Here is a 15,013-nt window from a genome sequence, read left to right as displayed (position 1 = left end):
AGCTCTGGGTTAAAGTCAGATAGAAGGAAAGTCCTCTGGTCAACCAGGAACCTGACCCAGAATCTGACCAGGAATCTGAACCAGAATCTGACTCCGAACCTGACTCAACACCTGACCCAGAATCTGACCCAACATCTGACCCGGAACCTGAACCAGAACCTGACCCGGAACCTGACCGAGAACTTGTATCAGAATCTGACCCAGAATCTGACCCAGAACTTGTATGAGAATCTGACCCGGAATCTGATCCTGAACCCCACCCAGAACCTGACCCAAGTCCTGATCCGGAATTTGACCAGGAACCTGAACCATAATCTGACTCCGAACCTGACTCAACACCTGACCCAGAATCTGACCCAACATCTGACCCAGAACCTGAACCAGAACCTGAACCGGAACCTGAGCTACAAACTGACCCGGAACCTGAACCTGTCCCAGAACCTGACCCTCAACCTGAACAAGAACCTGACCCAGAACCTGAACCTGACCCGGAAGCTGAACCAGAATCTGACTGACCCAAAGTTAACCTGGAAGCTGAACCAGAATTTGACCTTAAATTGGACCCAGAACCTGACCCAAAACCTGAACCAGAAACTGTAACAGAATCTGACCCAGAACCTGACCGAGAACCTGACCGAGAACTTGAACCAGAATCTAACCTGGAACCTTACCCAAAACATGACCCAAATCCTGACGCAGAAATTGTATCAGAATCTGACCCGGAATCTGATCCTAAACCCCACCCAGAACCTGACCCAAATCCTGAACCAGAACCTGACCCAAGTCCTGACCAGGAACCTGATCCTGACACTGTACCAGAATCTGACCCGGAAACTGTACCAGAATCTGATCCAGAATCTGGAGCAAAACTTCTTCCGCCTCTGTCCCTCCTGTCAGATCTGTTGGCTTCTTCTGCCCCCTGGTGGAGAACAGCAGTAACAGACCTGAGCTGCAGTCAGAGGCGCCCAGTGATCTGATCAGGACTTTCTGCTCATAATTCCAATAAACTAAAGATTTTACCTTTCATTTTTCAGTAAAAATAGGTTCAATTAAAGGAATTCAAGATTTTAGGAATAAATTAAAACTAAAGCAATATATATATATTTTGCAGGAGGAATTAAAATATGAACTAGGATCTAATTTATTTTCTAATAGAGATAATTTTTTTTCAAATCATTTTAATTTAAATTGCCCTTTTTAAACAATCATTAAAACCAGTCTGAGACATTCTAATACTTCTTTAAATTCAAACCACGCTCATTCAGAGACGACATGATGGCATTAAAAAAACGTGTTCAGTCATTAAAGCAGAAACAGATGAATGTTTTTTCAAACATGGAGGGAAGAGACGCATTCTGGACCAGAAGGAAACCCAGCGGATCATGTCTGGAACCAGGTTTTCTGAAAGTTCATCAGATTTATGTGATAATCAGATTTATTTATTAATTTCAGACTAAAACTGCATTTAAAAGAAGCTCAGATGAAAAACACACATCAACAAACACTAAAAAATGATCAGGTCTAATAAAATTAACAGGCTTCTTTATCCACCCAACAGAATAAAGGTCCTGTATTCATAGCCACAGAACATTTTGATCTATTTAAAACTTTTTTCTAGTTAAAGTTGAAATTCTATTTTCATTTCTTTAAAGCTTCTAGGAATTAAAAAAGACTTATATGTCATTTAGAGCCGCGGCTCTATCAGACCAGCATACCCATAGTCAATACACATGCTTAAGACGTCAGATTTGCGTTTATCTCTTCAGTTTTGTGCGAAAAAATAGACTTTAACTACCTCAACGGGCGTGTATCCCTTTAGTCATGTACAAAAACAAAAACAATTTAAGATCAGATCGCCATACACGTCAGAAAACACCAAAAAGTAAGTAATTAAATTGCTTTTTTTGGCCAGTGGCGGTAGCATTTCCTCCCATTCTGCAAAGCTAGCCATGGAACAATTAAAAAAATAAAAACCACACAATAAACCAAGATCTGAGGAGGAGTTTACTGATTTCTGATTTCTACAGGCAGGTTTACCACTACAGTCGATTCAAACCCTGAAATTATGGCTTTTAGCTTCAGTGGCCACCCCAAGATTTTTAGTGGCCCCATCTGGCCCCCCTATGAAACATTTCTGGAGGTGCCACTGCTTCTTCTCCCCTTCACCTTTTTGGAAGAACCCTTAATTTGATCAAAGGGATCATTTTAAGTTGTTTTCCTGCCACAGAAACACGGCAGCTATTTACTTTACTGGCTGTGTGTTTCCTGGACGGGGCCGCCTGTGGAGCTGGTTGACAGTTGCCTTTTGTATCTATGCTTCTTTTTCTATGTCTGCTTCTGTCTCCTTGAACCCCAGTGGGCCTCAGCAGATGGCCGCTCACACTGAGCCTGGTTCTGCTGGAGGTTTCTTCCTGTTCAAAGGGAGTTTTTCCTCTCCACTGTCGCTACAAGCATGCTTAGTGTGAGGGATTGCTGAAGAGTCAATGAGTCGATGCAATCAGCTGGTTTTCCTTAGAGAGAAAACTTTGAATCAATCTGACTGGATGATCTGGTTGATCTGGAAAGTGACCTGAGATGACGTGATGTGAATTGGAGCTATAGAAATAAACTGAATAGAATTGAATTGAAAATACGTCACCAATCGGACTAAAAATTGAATGACGTTTTACTAATAATTAAAGTCGTAGTGAAGCGTCTGTTCCAACCGTTGCATTTCCAAATTCTCCTTAGTGGTGCCCGACTTTACATGAGTGAATAAAGTGAATGTGATTTGTCAATTATCAAGGGGGCGGGATTGTTGTGGCGGAAAGTTTGTAAGCCTTTTGGTTGTGGCCGGTTTGTCGGAAGCATCTCGCTAACCAGTTAGCAACTTAGTGCTAGTAGGTTCCCAATGGGAAATTCCGATGATTCTGATTTCTGGTTTCAACCGTTGCGTATATTAGCTGCGACATATGAATCAAGATGCTATGACCGAAAAAATTTGATTGACAGATGACCGTTGATATATGATTGGCTGAATTTAGGTGTTCAGGCTGACGTAGAACTAACTGGCCTGCAGAAGATAACGGAAAAAAAACACAGATTTTAAGACAGGATTTTCTAAATTTTTGGTAATATCATCTGATAAAGAGTAAATTTATATACATGTTTAAACCAGAATGATTTAACATTTAAATATGATTTCCCTACAACTTTAATGATTAAATATGTATCTTGCACATCTAAAAAATACATATTAATATATTACTAACCATTTAAAATTGAATCAGAAAAAATTTATGTATCTTTTCTGACTTAATCAGGGTCATTGGGTGGGTGGGGCGGGGCCATAGCGCCCTCTATTGGTCAGTTTGCTTCAAACTAATTTCTTGGATTATGTTATGTAGAGCTGCCATTTGAGGTGAATTCTTGCATTAAATTTGTTATTGATGAAGGTGAGATCACAATTCATCACAAAATTTGTGATGACAAAATTTAAAACTGTAAAAACTGTTAATTATTGTCCTTTAATGCTGTTTAAATCCTAAATAATGAAGGGTTCTAATGGTTCTGAAAGAGGAACTATTAGGAGTTCAGTTTGATACCTGGAGCTGAAGACTGGATGAAAAGCGGCAGGAGCTCCTCCTCCCATCAGCAGCTTCCTTCTGCTCAAACTTTTCCATGTTTCTTCTCTCTTTAAAGGCTGATTTCAGCTCCTCATCCTCGGGAAACTTTCTGCCCGTTAAAGAGCAGCACTTTGATGTCTAATTGACCCGTCTCCCTGCTGCTGTCCTCACATCTCTCCTCTTTAAGGAGCCTGGCTGCACTCGCCCGTCTGAGGCCAAACTTTCCTAATTGTATGCATTGTTGTGTGAAGGTCGGCTGGAGGGAAAAGGGACCAGTCTGTGTGCTGCTCTGGTTTTATCGGCCTCCTGCTGGTTCCTTCAAACGGAGCCGCTTGTCATTAGTCTGGAAGAGCTGCAGCCGCCTGATCAGACTGACAAATGACCTGGGCAGGGCGGGTAGGTGGGGGCGGCTTCATCCCACTCATTATTCATACAGAGGCGGCAGCCGTCCTCAGCAGCTGAGCTGCAGGAGAACCCTCAGAGGAACCTTCTGTTCAGGGTTCCCCTGCATCACTCCTAAAAACCTCCACTAAGTTTAACTGATTTAAACAGACTTGAGTCGTTTAGCGTTAAAAAAGGGTTTTCTTCCAGAAGGATCATGGTCATCCTACGCTCATCCGGAGTCCATCGACCTACAGAGAGGAGAACGTCTCAGACGGCGGCCCGTCGTCCTGAAGCTTCAGCCCAAGCAGCTCCAAGGAACCAGCAGAAAGCGGGAGCGAGCGCAGGTCAAAGGTCGTAGGAATCCCTCTGATGGAGACAAACATCTGATGAAGATGAGCTGCAGTTTGTTCTCTGGTCACAGATTAAAGCCTCAAAGTAAAATGGATTCATGGCCCCAGAAGCCGACGCCCACAGAGAAGCAAACATCTTCTTATGTGAAACGCCGGGGAGCAGCTAATGACCAGGGCTCCGTTAACGCCACGCCGTTTAAAGAGCATCCTTCATCTCAGATCAGGAACATCAGCCGCTGCCTCCCCTTTTATTCAGAACTGAGCTACTTTGGTTGGACGCCTTAAACCGCCCCCCCGGGGGGCTGGCGGCGGACCACCAACGCCTCCAGCCTCCTCGCTGTGAGGACAACAAAACAGAAGCACAAAGCTGCAGAGCCGAGGCTTTGTAGCTGCGCTTTAATGCGGCGCCTCGGAGCGGCCTGCAGCCGTAACGACCCGGCCCCTCCCCTCCCTGTTGCTGCATGCAGGATTCATTCCGCTGGCAGACAACAAAGCATCCGAACTGTTTGGGGAGCAAGTTTTCCCAGAAATCTGGAAACTTTTCATGCATGAATCAACAAAGGAAGAAGCTTCTGATGTGAAGTTTTTATTTCAGATTTCCTCAGTGAGGGTTTCACAGCTGAGCAGAAACTGGACTGAAGTAGAATCATTATTTTATTTTATTTATTATGAACTTATTCAGAATCCTAGAACCCTGAACAGAACCGGGTCCAGTCCCTCCAGCAGGAAACAGAAGAACTGAAAGAAGAATTGATCCTTAGACTGAAACCCATCTGCTGAGAGCTGATCTTCATCCTGTCACCTCTGAGCGGGTCTGAACCACCAGCTCTGGGAATCCTGTCTGCTGGTCCATCTCTCTGCTGAAGTGCAGGTCCGCCGCCTCGCCGATAACCACCTCAGCTGTGGTGAAAATCTCCAGGTCCCCCAGGACGTGGCCTCCCACCGTCCTGCCTTCTGCATCCGACAGGCTGATGTGGACGTGGGCGTCCCTGTTGAGCGTCCCGACCAGGGAGACGATCTCAAAACGTCCGCTGAGGTGCAGAACCTGGGAGGAAGATCAGACCGGGAGCTGAGATGAGAGAGAGTTCAGAGATTCTGGAAGGAGGAAACCAGAGCAATGATTCCACCTTCAGAGAGTCCTACACACCTGGACATGAACCAGCTGACCATGAACATAAAACAATCCGGTTCACCTAACATGAATCAGTTCACCTAACGTGGATCAGTTCACCCGATCAGTTTGATTAACCTTACATGAGTTCACCTTAACATTTCAGTTCACCTGACGTGGATCAGTTCATCTTAACATTTCGGTTTACTAACATGGATCAGTTCATCTTAACATTTCGGTTTACTAACATGGATCAGTTCACCTGAACAGTTCAGTTCACCTGACGTGGATCAGTTCATCTTAACATTTCGGTTTACTAACATGGATCAGTTCACCTGAACAGTTCAGTTCACCTGACGTGGATCAGTTCACCTTAACATTTCGGTTTACTAACATGGATCAGTTCACCTGAACAGTTCGGTTCATCTAACGTGGATCAGTTCACCTAACATGGATCAGTTCACCTGAACAGTTCGGTTCACCTAACGCGGATCAGTTCGCCTGAACAGTTCGGTTCACCTAATATGGATCAGTTCGCCTGAACAGTTCAGTTCACCTAACGCGGATCGGTTCACCTGAACAGTTCGGTTCACCTAACGCGGATCGGCTCACCTGAACAGTTCGGTTCACCTAACGCGGATCGGTTCACCTGAACAGTTCGGTTCACCTGAACAGTTCGGTTCACCTAACGCGGATCGGTTCACCTGAACAGTTCGGTTCACCTGAACAGTTCGGTTCACCTAACGCGGATCGGTTCACCTGAACAGTTCGGTTCACCTAACGCGGATCGGTTCACCTGAACAGTTCGGTTCATCTAACGCGGATCGGTTCACCTGAACAGTTCGGTTCACCTAACGCGGATCGGTTCACCTGAACAGTTCGGTTCACCTAACGCGGATCGGTTCACCTGAACAGTTCGGTTCACCTAACGCGGATCGGTTCACCTGAACAGTTCGGTTCACCTAACGCGGATCGGCTCACCTGAACAGTTCGGTTCATCTAACGCGGATCGGTTCACCTGAACAGTTCGGTTCACCTAACGCGGATCGGTTCACCTGAACAGTTCGGTTCACCTAACGCGGATCGGTTCACCTGAACAGTTCGGTTCACCTAACGCGGATCGGTTCACCTGAACAGTTCGGTTCACCTAACGCGGATCGGTTCACCTGAACAGTTCGGTTCACCTAACGCGGATCGGCTCACCTGAACAGTTCAGTTCACCTAACGCGGATCGGTTCACCTGAACAGTTCAGTTCACCTGAACAGTTCGGTTCACCTAACGAGGATCGGTTCACCTGAACAGTTCGGTTCACCTAACGCGGATCAGTTCACCTGAACAGTTTGTCTCTGACCTCGTTTGTGTTTGTTGCCGTAGCGTTTGCCAGCCTCAGCGTTGCCTTGGTGACACTGCCCACGCAGGTGATGATGAACGGCGCTCGCAGACGCCTCTCCTCTACGAACGACTGGAGACATCCAAGGAGTTCCTGACCCGGACCGAACCGGGCTGCATGGACCCGAAGAGCCGATCCTGCTGCCGCCTGAGAGGTCAGAAAGAAAATCTCTCATCTTTTATTTCAGCCTCAGAGTTTCTGTTTTATATTTCAAACATTTCCATTCCAATAATTTTATTTTTAGAAAACAAAACTACAAAACAAAAGAGAAATACATTGTTTTAGTCCCTGATTCGTTTCTTTCAAATATTCATTTATTTTCTAAATTTGGTCATTTTTTTAAAACAAAAGCTGTTAATCTTTAATATTTTTGACCCCATATTAATGATGAAATACTAATTTATGTATAGAAACAAAAAGAACTGAAATAAATTTTTAAATCAATAAAAAATGAAGAGTTTAAAATTTAAGAAAGTAATTTAGACAAAAATTTCTATTTTAAATTCTTGTAATAGAAAATTACAATTTGTTTTTTATAACAAAGTCTACTGATTTTTTTAGGTAATTAATGTTGACTATTTTTGTTTTATTCTCAAACAAAAAATAAAGATTCAAATGTTTTAATTTCTTACTTTTTTCTTTTTTATAATAAATATTTTAGTTCTGCAGGATCGGAGCGTCCATCTGGATCCAGTCCAACAGAACTTTCTAGATAAAACAGAAAAAAACCGCTTCGCCTCTTTAAATAAAACACAGTTTCTATTCAAATCAATTAAAATAAATAATGACATAAAATGTTTTTATTTTTAACTGTGCCGTAAAGTTGACAGGTTTGGTTCTGATGATGTTCTGAGGAAAATGAAGCCGCTGCACGCTGAAGCTCTGCAGGGTTGGTTCTGTGTGGCCCGTTCAGATCTCTAACAGGATCAGGCAGCCTAAGCAAACAGCAGGCTGACCTTTGACCCCTCAGGCAGGGAGGGGGGCGGGGGGATTAATGGAGCTCCTGCTGAGCTGCAGCTTCGTGGAGAGCAGCTGGATGGACGAGCCGACCTCACATTTCTTTACTTATCCGGCAGCCATGAAGGTCCAAACCAGGCCGGTTCTGTTTGGGTCCGACTGCAGAACCTCTGATTGGGTCCAAAACAGAATCCAGTGTAATTTACAGCCTTCAGTAAACAAGAAGCTGATATTTGGACACATTTGGACCTTTAATGTTTAACAGAACTGGGTCCGATTGGCTGGTTCTGAAACTCAGCAAGAAACAACTTTAACAGAAACCAGCTCTTTTAATTTCATTTACTGATCAACTGATTCTGTAATTTAAATGTTTATTATTTTTTATGTTTTTATTTCTGTCCATTTTATTGACAAATTATATAAATAAAAACCTGAAATTCATGGATTTTATTTATTTAACTATATATTCATATAATTTCTTTCATTTCTTCATTAATTCTGTTATGAATCTATTCTTTGTTTAAAATTATTTTTAAATCAAATGTATTTAAAAATAATTTCTTCAATCGAATTTTAATGAAGTGATTGTTTTTATTTATTTAAACATTTTTTTATTAATTTAAATATACATTTTTTTTGTAGTTATTGCCTCTTCATTTAAAAACATTGTATAAAATTATTCCATTTTGATGTACTGATACAATTTAAATTTAATTATGAATGTATAATAAATAAATAAAATTATTTCTATTTTTCTGGAACAATAGAACAGATAAAAGAAAAAAAGCTAAAAAATAAAATTTAAAAAGTGTAAAATTAAAGCAAGTTCAGCTCCCAAAATATAAAGTGGAAATAAAACTGTTTGTTTTCTATGACAGAAAGACATTGAGGAATATTTTTAAGGTGGAATCACTATTTTAATTGTCACCATCTCTGATTTATAGGCGATTAAACAAAGAAAAAATGAAAAATATTTAGCCTCGCCACATTTTTTACCAAAATAAACTCTACAAAACACCATAAAGCTCATTAGAAACTCTGGATGAACCCTCAGACTTTATAGATCCACATCTGGACTAGAACCCAAACACATCTGGACTGAATCAGTTAAAGCATGTTTGTTACACAAAAATTTTAACGGGCAGTCTGCTAGGAGGAAATGGGATTTTGACATATTGCCAAAGTGCAAAAAAGCATTTTTTCCACTCCTAAAAGGGAATCTGGTCAGAGAAATATGCTGATTTCCATTATTGGAGACCTTCTGCATGAGACAAAGCCTTTGCTCCTCAGATTTAGCCGTTTATTCATTGAAATTTACCAATAAAATCACCAAACTGAATAGAAAATAAGAATAACAGAGCAGCTTATGTAAAGCATGGTGGTTCCATCACATGAAATGATCACACAATGACCTCTGACCCCTCCTTGGAAAGGTCTGGCCTCTAGTTTCCTATGATGGCGGCCATTAGGGGGCGGGGCTAAAAATTAATACCTGCTGTTGCATTTCTCCCGCAGAGTCACACATGTCAGGTGGAATTATAAACCTGATTTTATTTGTTTACACTGCAATAAAACAAAATGTATTTGGGAAAAAATATATTTTTAACATGTTTTAGAAATTTTCCTTCCTGAATAAAAAGTGACAGAGCATCAGTCCTGGTTCTAGACTACAAAAAATGAGGAGGTAAGTGAGACACTTTGCCAATGGAACAAGACAATTTACATTTAAAATAAGAAAAACATAATTGCATTGTCCTATTTCAAGTGCATATTATGTAATTATCTAAATATTAATGCCATTGGCAAATCAGTTGCTCAAATTAAGGGTAAATACCGTTAATCTAATATATTAATTCTTATTTCTAGATGGTATTTGCAGTGTGGTTCTAAGGTCTGGGGGGTTCTGGTGTCTCTGAGTCAGAAACACAGAGCAGGTCCAGCTTTAAAAACAAACCATAAAAGCTTAAATCCGTCCTAAAGGCCAGCAGAGCCTGACTGGACCAACTGCTGAGAAAGAAACCATTTAAAGAGCTCCGCAATAATCAGGCGATTATTGAAAGCCTTTTCTAAAATAATGTGATTTAAAGAGGCTTAAGTTTAAAATATAAAAGGTGATAAAAAAAAGAAAAATCACTAAAATAGTTTTAGAGCGAAGGTCTTCAACAGGGGGCCCGTGACCCCTATGGGGGTCCACAGAGGCACTGCATGGGGGTCGCAACAGTTCTGGTTTGTTAGACTTTTTTTAATATTCCCCCTTGATTTTTTTTCTATTAATTAAATGTCTTTAAATCCACATGAACATGAATCCAACAGACTGCAGTAAACAGATAAATGGAGGCAGAAGATGTCTTTCAGTCATCAATGCTCACATTCAGAGACACACAGGAGCTCTTTCAAGCTGGACACCGTTTCATTCACAACACCTGTCCCATCAAACAGGAATCAGAAATACATTAATAATCCCAGGGAGAAACGTGGGGCCCGAAAACAGAGTCCTGTGGGACCCCAGAAGAGGAAACCCCCGTCTGTCAGAAAGGAGGTGAACCATCAGCACTGAGCCACCGATACAAACATAAGGAGGGTATAAAATATATTAAAAGAACTATTAATAAAAAACAGTTCTGAGTTGGAAAGGAAAAGCAAATTAGTAATTTCATTGATTTAATCTAAATATTTCTACTCTTTTATTCAATAATTTCCCTTATTCCTAATTTTAATAACTTAATGATTATTTTATCTGGTTTTGGTTTTAATTTTCATTGGATTTTTTAAACCTGGTCTGAGCAAAAATTTTTAAGCTGGTTTAAGGTTCTACGACTGGAGAACCACAAGTTCTTAACACTGCGACATATTGCTGCTGTTCAGGGAGGAAAATTCAGGTGGAACCTTCTTCTTTCAGGTGGAACCTTCTCCTTCAGGTGGAACCTTCTTGTTCAGGTGGAACCTTCTCCTTTAGGTGGAACCTTCTTCCTTCAGGTGGAACCTTTTTCCTTCAGATGAAACCGCCTCCTTTAGGCGGAACCTTTCTCCTTCGGATGGAACCTTCTTGTTCAGGTGGCACCTTTTCTTTCAGGTGTAACCTTTTCTTTCAGGTGGAACCTTCCTCCTTCAGGTGGAACCTTCCTCCTTCAGGTAGAACCTTCTAGTTCAGGTGGAACCTTCTCCCTCAGGAGGAACCTTCTCGTTCAGGAGGAACCTTCTAGTTAAGGTGGAACCTTCCTCCTTCAGGTGGAACCTTCTCCCTCAGGAGGAACCTTCTAGTTCAGGTGGAACCTTCTCCCTCAGGAGGAACCTTCTCCTTCAGGAGGAACCTTCTAGTTCAGGTAGAACCTTCTCGTTCAGGAGGAACCTTCTAGTTCAGGTGGAACCTTCTCCCTCAGGAGGAACCTTCTATTTCAGGTAGAACCTTCTCATTCAGGAGGAACCTTCTAGTTCAGGTGGAACCTTCTCCTTCAGGTGGAACCTTCCTCCTTCAGGTCGAACCTTCTCCCTCAGGAGGAACCTTCTATTTCAGGTAGAACCTTCTCGTTCAGGAGGAACCTTTCCTTTCAGGTGGAACCTTCTCCTTCAGGTGGAACCTTCTCCTTCAGGTGGAACCTTCTCGTTCAGGAGGAACCTTCTAGTTCAGATGGAACCTTCCCCTTCAGGAGGAACCTTCTAGTTCAGGTAGAACCTTCTCGTTCAGGAGGAACCTTCTAGTTCAGGTGGAACCTTCTCCCTCAGGAGGAACCTTCTAGTTCAGGAGGAACCTTTCCTTTCAGGTGGAACCTTCTCCCTCCGGTAGAACCTTCTAGTTCAGGTGGAACCTTCTAGTTCAGGTGGAACCTTCTCCCTCAGGTAGAACCTTCTAGTTCAGGTGGAACCTTCTAGTTCAGGTGGAACCTTCTAGTTCAGGTGGAACCTTCTCCCTCAGGAGGAACCTTCTAGTTCAGGAGGAACCTTCTAGTTCAGGTGAAACCTTCTCCCTCAGGTAGAACCTTCTAGTTCAGGAGGAACCTTTCCTTTCAGGTGGAACCTTCTCCTTCAGGTGGAACCTTCTCCTTCAGGTGGAACCTTCTCGTTCAGGAGGAACCTTCTAGTTCAGGTGAAACCTTCTCCCTCAGGTAGAACCTTCTAGTTCAGGAGGAACCTTTCCTTTCAGGTGGAACCTTCTCCTTCAGGTGGAACCTTCTCCTTCAGGTGGAACCTTCTCCTTCAGGAGGAACCTTCTAGTTCAGATGGAACCTTCCCCTTCAGGAGGAACCTTCTAGTTCAGGTAGAACCTTCTAGTTCAGGAGGAACCTTTCCTTTCAGGTGGAACCTTCTCCCTCAGGTAGAACCTTCTAGTTCAGGTGGAACCTTCTAGTTCAGGTGGAACCTTCTCCCTCAGGTAGAACCTTCTAGTTCAGGTGGAACCTTCTCCCTCAGGTAGAACCTTCTAGTTCAGGTGGAACCTTCTCCCTCAGGAGGAACCTTCTAGTTCAGGAGGAACCTTCTAGTTCAGGTGGAACCTTCTCCCTCAGGTAGAACCTTCTAGTTCAGGTGGAACCTTCTAGTTCAGGTGGAACCTTCTAGTTCAGGTGGAACCTTCTAGTTCAGGTGGAACCTTCTCCCTCAGGAGGAACCTTCTAGTTCAGGTGGAACCTTCTAGTTCAGGTGGAACCTTCTCCCTCAGGTAGAACCTTCTAGTTCAGGTGGAACCTTCTCCCTCAGGAGGAACCTTCTAGTTCAGGAGGAACCTTCTAGTTCAGGTGGAACCTTCTCCCTCAGGTAGAACCTTCTAGTTCAGGTGGGACCTTCTAGTTCAGGTGGAACCTTCTAGTTCAGGTGGAACCTTCTCCCTCAGGAGGAACCTTCTAGTTCAGGAGGAACCTTCTAGTTCAGGTGAAACCTTCTCCCTCAGGTAGAACCTTCTAGTTCAGGTGGAACCTTCTCCCTCAGGTAGAACCTTCTAGTTCAGGTGGAACCTTCTAGTTCAGGTGGAACCTTCTAGTTCAGGTGGAACCTTCTCCCTCAGGTAGAACCTTCTAGTTCAGGTGGAACCTTCTAGTTCAGGTGGAACCTTCTAGTTCAGGTGAAACCTTCTCCCTCAGGTAGAACCTTCTGGTTCAGGTGGAACCTTCTCCCTCAGGTAGAACCTTCTAGTTCAGGTGGAACCTTCTAGTTCAGGTGGAACCTTCTAGTTCAGGTGAAACCTTCTCCCTCAGGTAGAACCTTCTGGTTCAGGTGGAACCTTCTCCCTCAGGTAGAACCTTCTAGTTCAGGTGGAACCTTCTAGTTCAGGTGGAACCTTCTAGTTCAGGTGGAACCTTCTCCCTCAGGTAGAACCTTCTAGTTCAGGTTTTTTCCTTCTAGTTCAGGTGGAACCTTCTCCCTCAGGTAGAACCTTCTAGTTCAGGTTTTTTCCTTCTAGTTCAGGTGGAACCTTCTCCCTCAGGTAGAACCTTCTAGTTCAGGTGGAACCTTCTCCCTCAGGAGGAACCTTCTAGTTCAGGTAGAACCTTCTCGTTCAGGAGGAACCTTCTAGTTCAGGTGGAACCTTCTCCTTCAGGTGGAACCTTCCTCCTTCAGGTCGAACCTTCTCCCTCAGGAGGAACCTTCTATTTCAGGTAGAACCTTCTCGTTCAGGAGGAACCTTCTAGTTCAGGTAGAACCTTCTCGTTCAGGAGGAACCTTCTAGTTCAGGTGGAACCTTCTCCTTCAGTTGAATCTTTTCCTGCTGCTGGTTTTCTGTTCAGACCAGTTAAATCAGATCTCGGCCTAATTCCTGCTGGAGGCTCATACCTCCTGAAGGAAACTCAGGCAGCTCAGCAGACTGTAGCAGAAATCAGTGAACAGATGATTCATGCAGCTGATCTTCTGTTTAGAACCTGGAGAACATTCAGCCTGTAGACCAGCCTGCAGGCAGCTGGTACAGATTCAGAACCAAAGGGAGACCAAACTCACCATTCTGCTGCAGCCAAAGGTTCAAACTCCACAGCGGCCTACTGAGCATGCTCACACCACACTTAACCCTCCAACTTCTTTTTTTTCTTTCTTCCTAAAACTTTATTTACAACAGCAGAGCAACATCACAAAACAGGAAACATTAAGCACTGCTAAATATTAACCAGATTATGGATTATTATGAAACATGGGCAGAAAGTTGACTGATTTAAGTTTATTATGAAGTCACTTCAGAGGGAAGAAGAAATTTCCTTTTAATTAGAGTTTGATAAATGTTGGTAATCATCTTTCATCTGAATATCGATGTTGGAAAATAATATAAAAAGTTACATATTTTCTTGAGGAAAATTCATAAGAATTTTTCTTTTCTCAAAACATTAAATCTGAAACGGCTTTTATATTCAGATTTATTATCTTTTGTTTTAATTTTCGCCGCTGAAAATATTTATTCCTGGTCTTTTACTGCCCCCTGCTGGAGGAGAGGGAGCCCTCCCCAGAGCGCACAAATTAATTATCCGTTTAATTATGTAGCATTTAGAAAATAACAGTTTTAAGAGACAATTTAGATGAAATTCAGTCGACTTAAACTAAAAATGAAAAAAAAAGGAAAAAAGAATAAAACTAAAACTAGTGATGAATTTAGTCCAAATAACTGGAATGCTGCTCCACTGTTGCAAAACCTGCTTTACAGATTTGTCAGACTAATGTGTCTCATAGAGTTTTATAAATATTTAGTGTAAAATATGAAAAACAAAAAAGTATTTGTATTCGATTTATGGGTTTGGATGGAATCAGAGGTACAAAAAAACTGCAAATTTTCAAATCCTGGTTTACAGATTTCAGTGAAAGATTGATTTTTATCCTATTAATTTATTTTGTAAAAATAGAATCTGAAGAAAAAAAGCAAAACTTTAAAACATCATATATGAAAAAAGTCTGAAAGATTATGATAATAATATTTGAAAAAGTATTTTGAAAAATAAAATTAAAAAACAAGGTAATTATAAAAATATATATATTTTACATACAGGCAAATCACTCAAAAAAGATTTTGATTGATACAGTTTTTTAAAAATCTTTTTTTATTTCCTTTTTTGAATCATATATTTGATTTAAATGAATAGGAACACAATGTCTCTCCATTAGAAACAGGACAGATGTTTCTTCTCTGCAGCATTGTAAAAAAAAAAATCAAACAATGAAGAATTGAAAGAATAAAAAAAATTGTATCTGAAAAAAAATGGCAGCAATGATGAATAAAATAGAAATATCGACCCTTGTTTTTCATCT

The 15,013-nt window shown here is 41.8% G+C and overlaps 1 protein-coding gene across 1 annotated transcript; it reads right to left on the bottom strand.

Annotated features, from left to right (window-relative positions):
* Positions 1 to 4,909: 4,909 nt before the first annotated feature.
* LOC119796689 (bifunctional protein GlmU-like) lies at positions 4,910 to 13,799 on the bottom strand. The gene is made up of 3 exons (XM_038305346.1): positions 13,724 to 13,799; positions 6,803 to 6,988; positions 4,910 to 5,384 (listed from the first exon to the last, which is right to left on the bottom strand). The coding sequence occupies exons 1-3, from the start codon at positions 13,724 to 13,726 to the stop codon at positions 5,130 to 5,132; spliced, it is 444 nt and encodes a 147-aa protein (XP_038161274.1). The 5' UTR covers positions 13,727 to 13,799; the 3' UTR covers positions 4,910 to 5,129.
* Between the last annotated feature and the right edge of the window lie 1,214 nt (positions 13,800 to 15,013).

This window comes from Cyprinodon tularosa, unplaced genomic scaffold (assembly GCF_016077235.1).
Source record: "Cyprinodon tularosa strain WSP-4 unplaced genomic scaffold, ASM1607723v1 ctg557, whole genome shotgun sequence".
Taxonomy (NCBI): domain Eukaryota; kingdom Metazoa; phylum Chordata; class Actinopteri; order Cyprinodontiformes; family Cyprinodontidae; genus Cyprinodon; species Cyprinodon tularosa.
The sequence above is the reverse complement of the archived record's forward strand: the minus strand, read 5'-3'. Positions and strand labels throughout refer to the sequence as shown.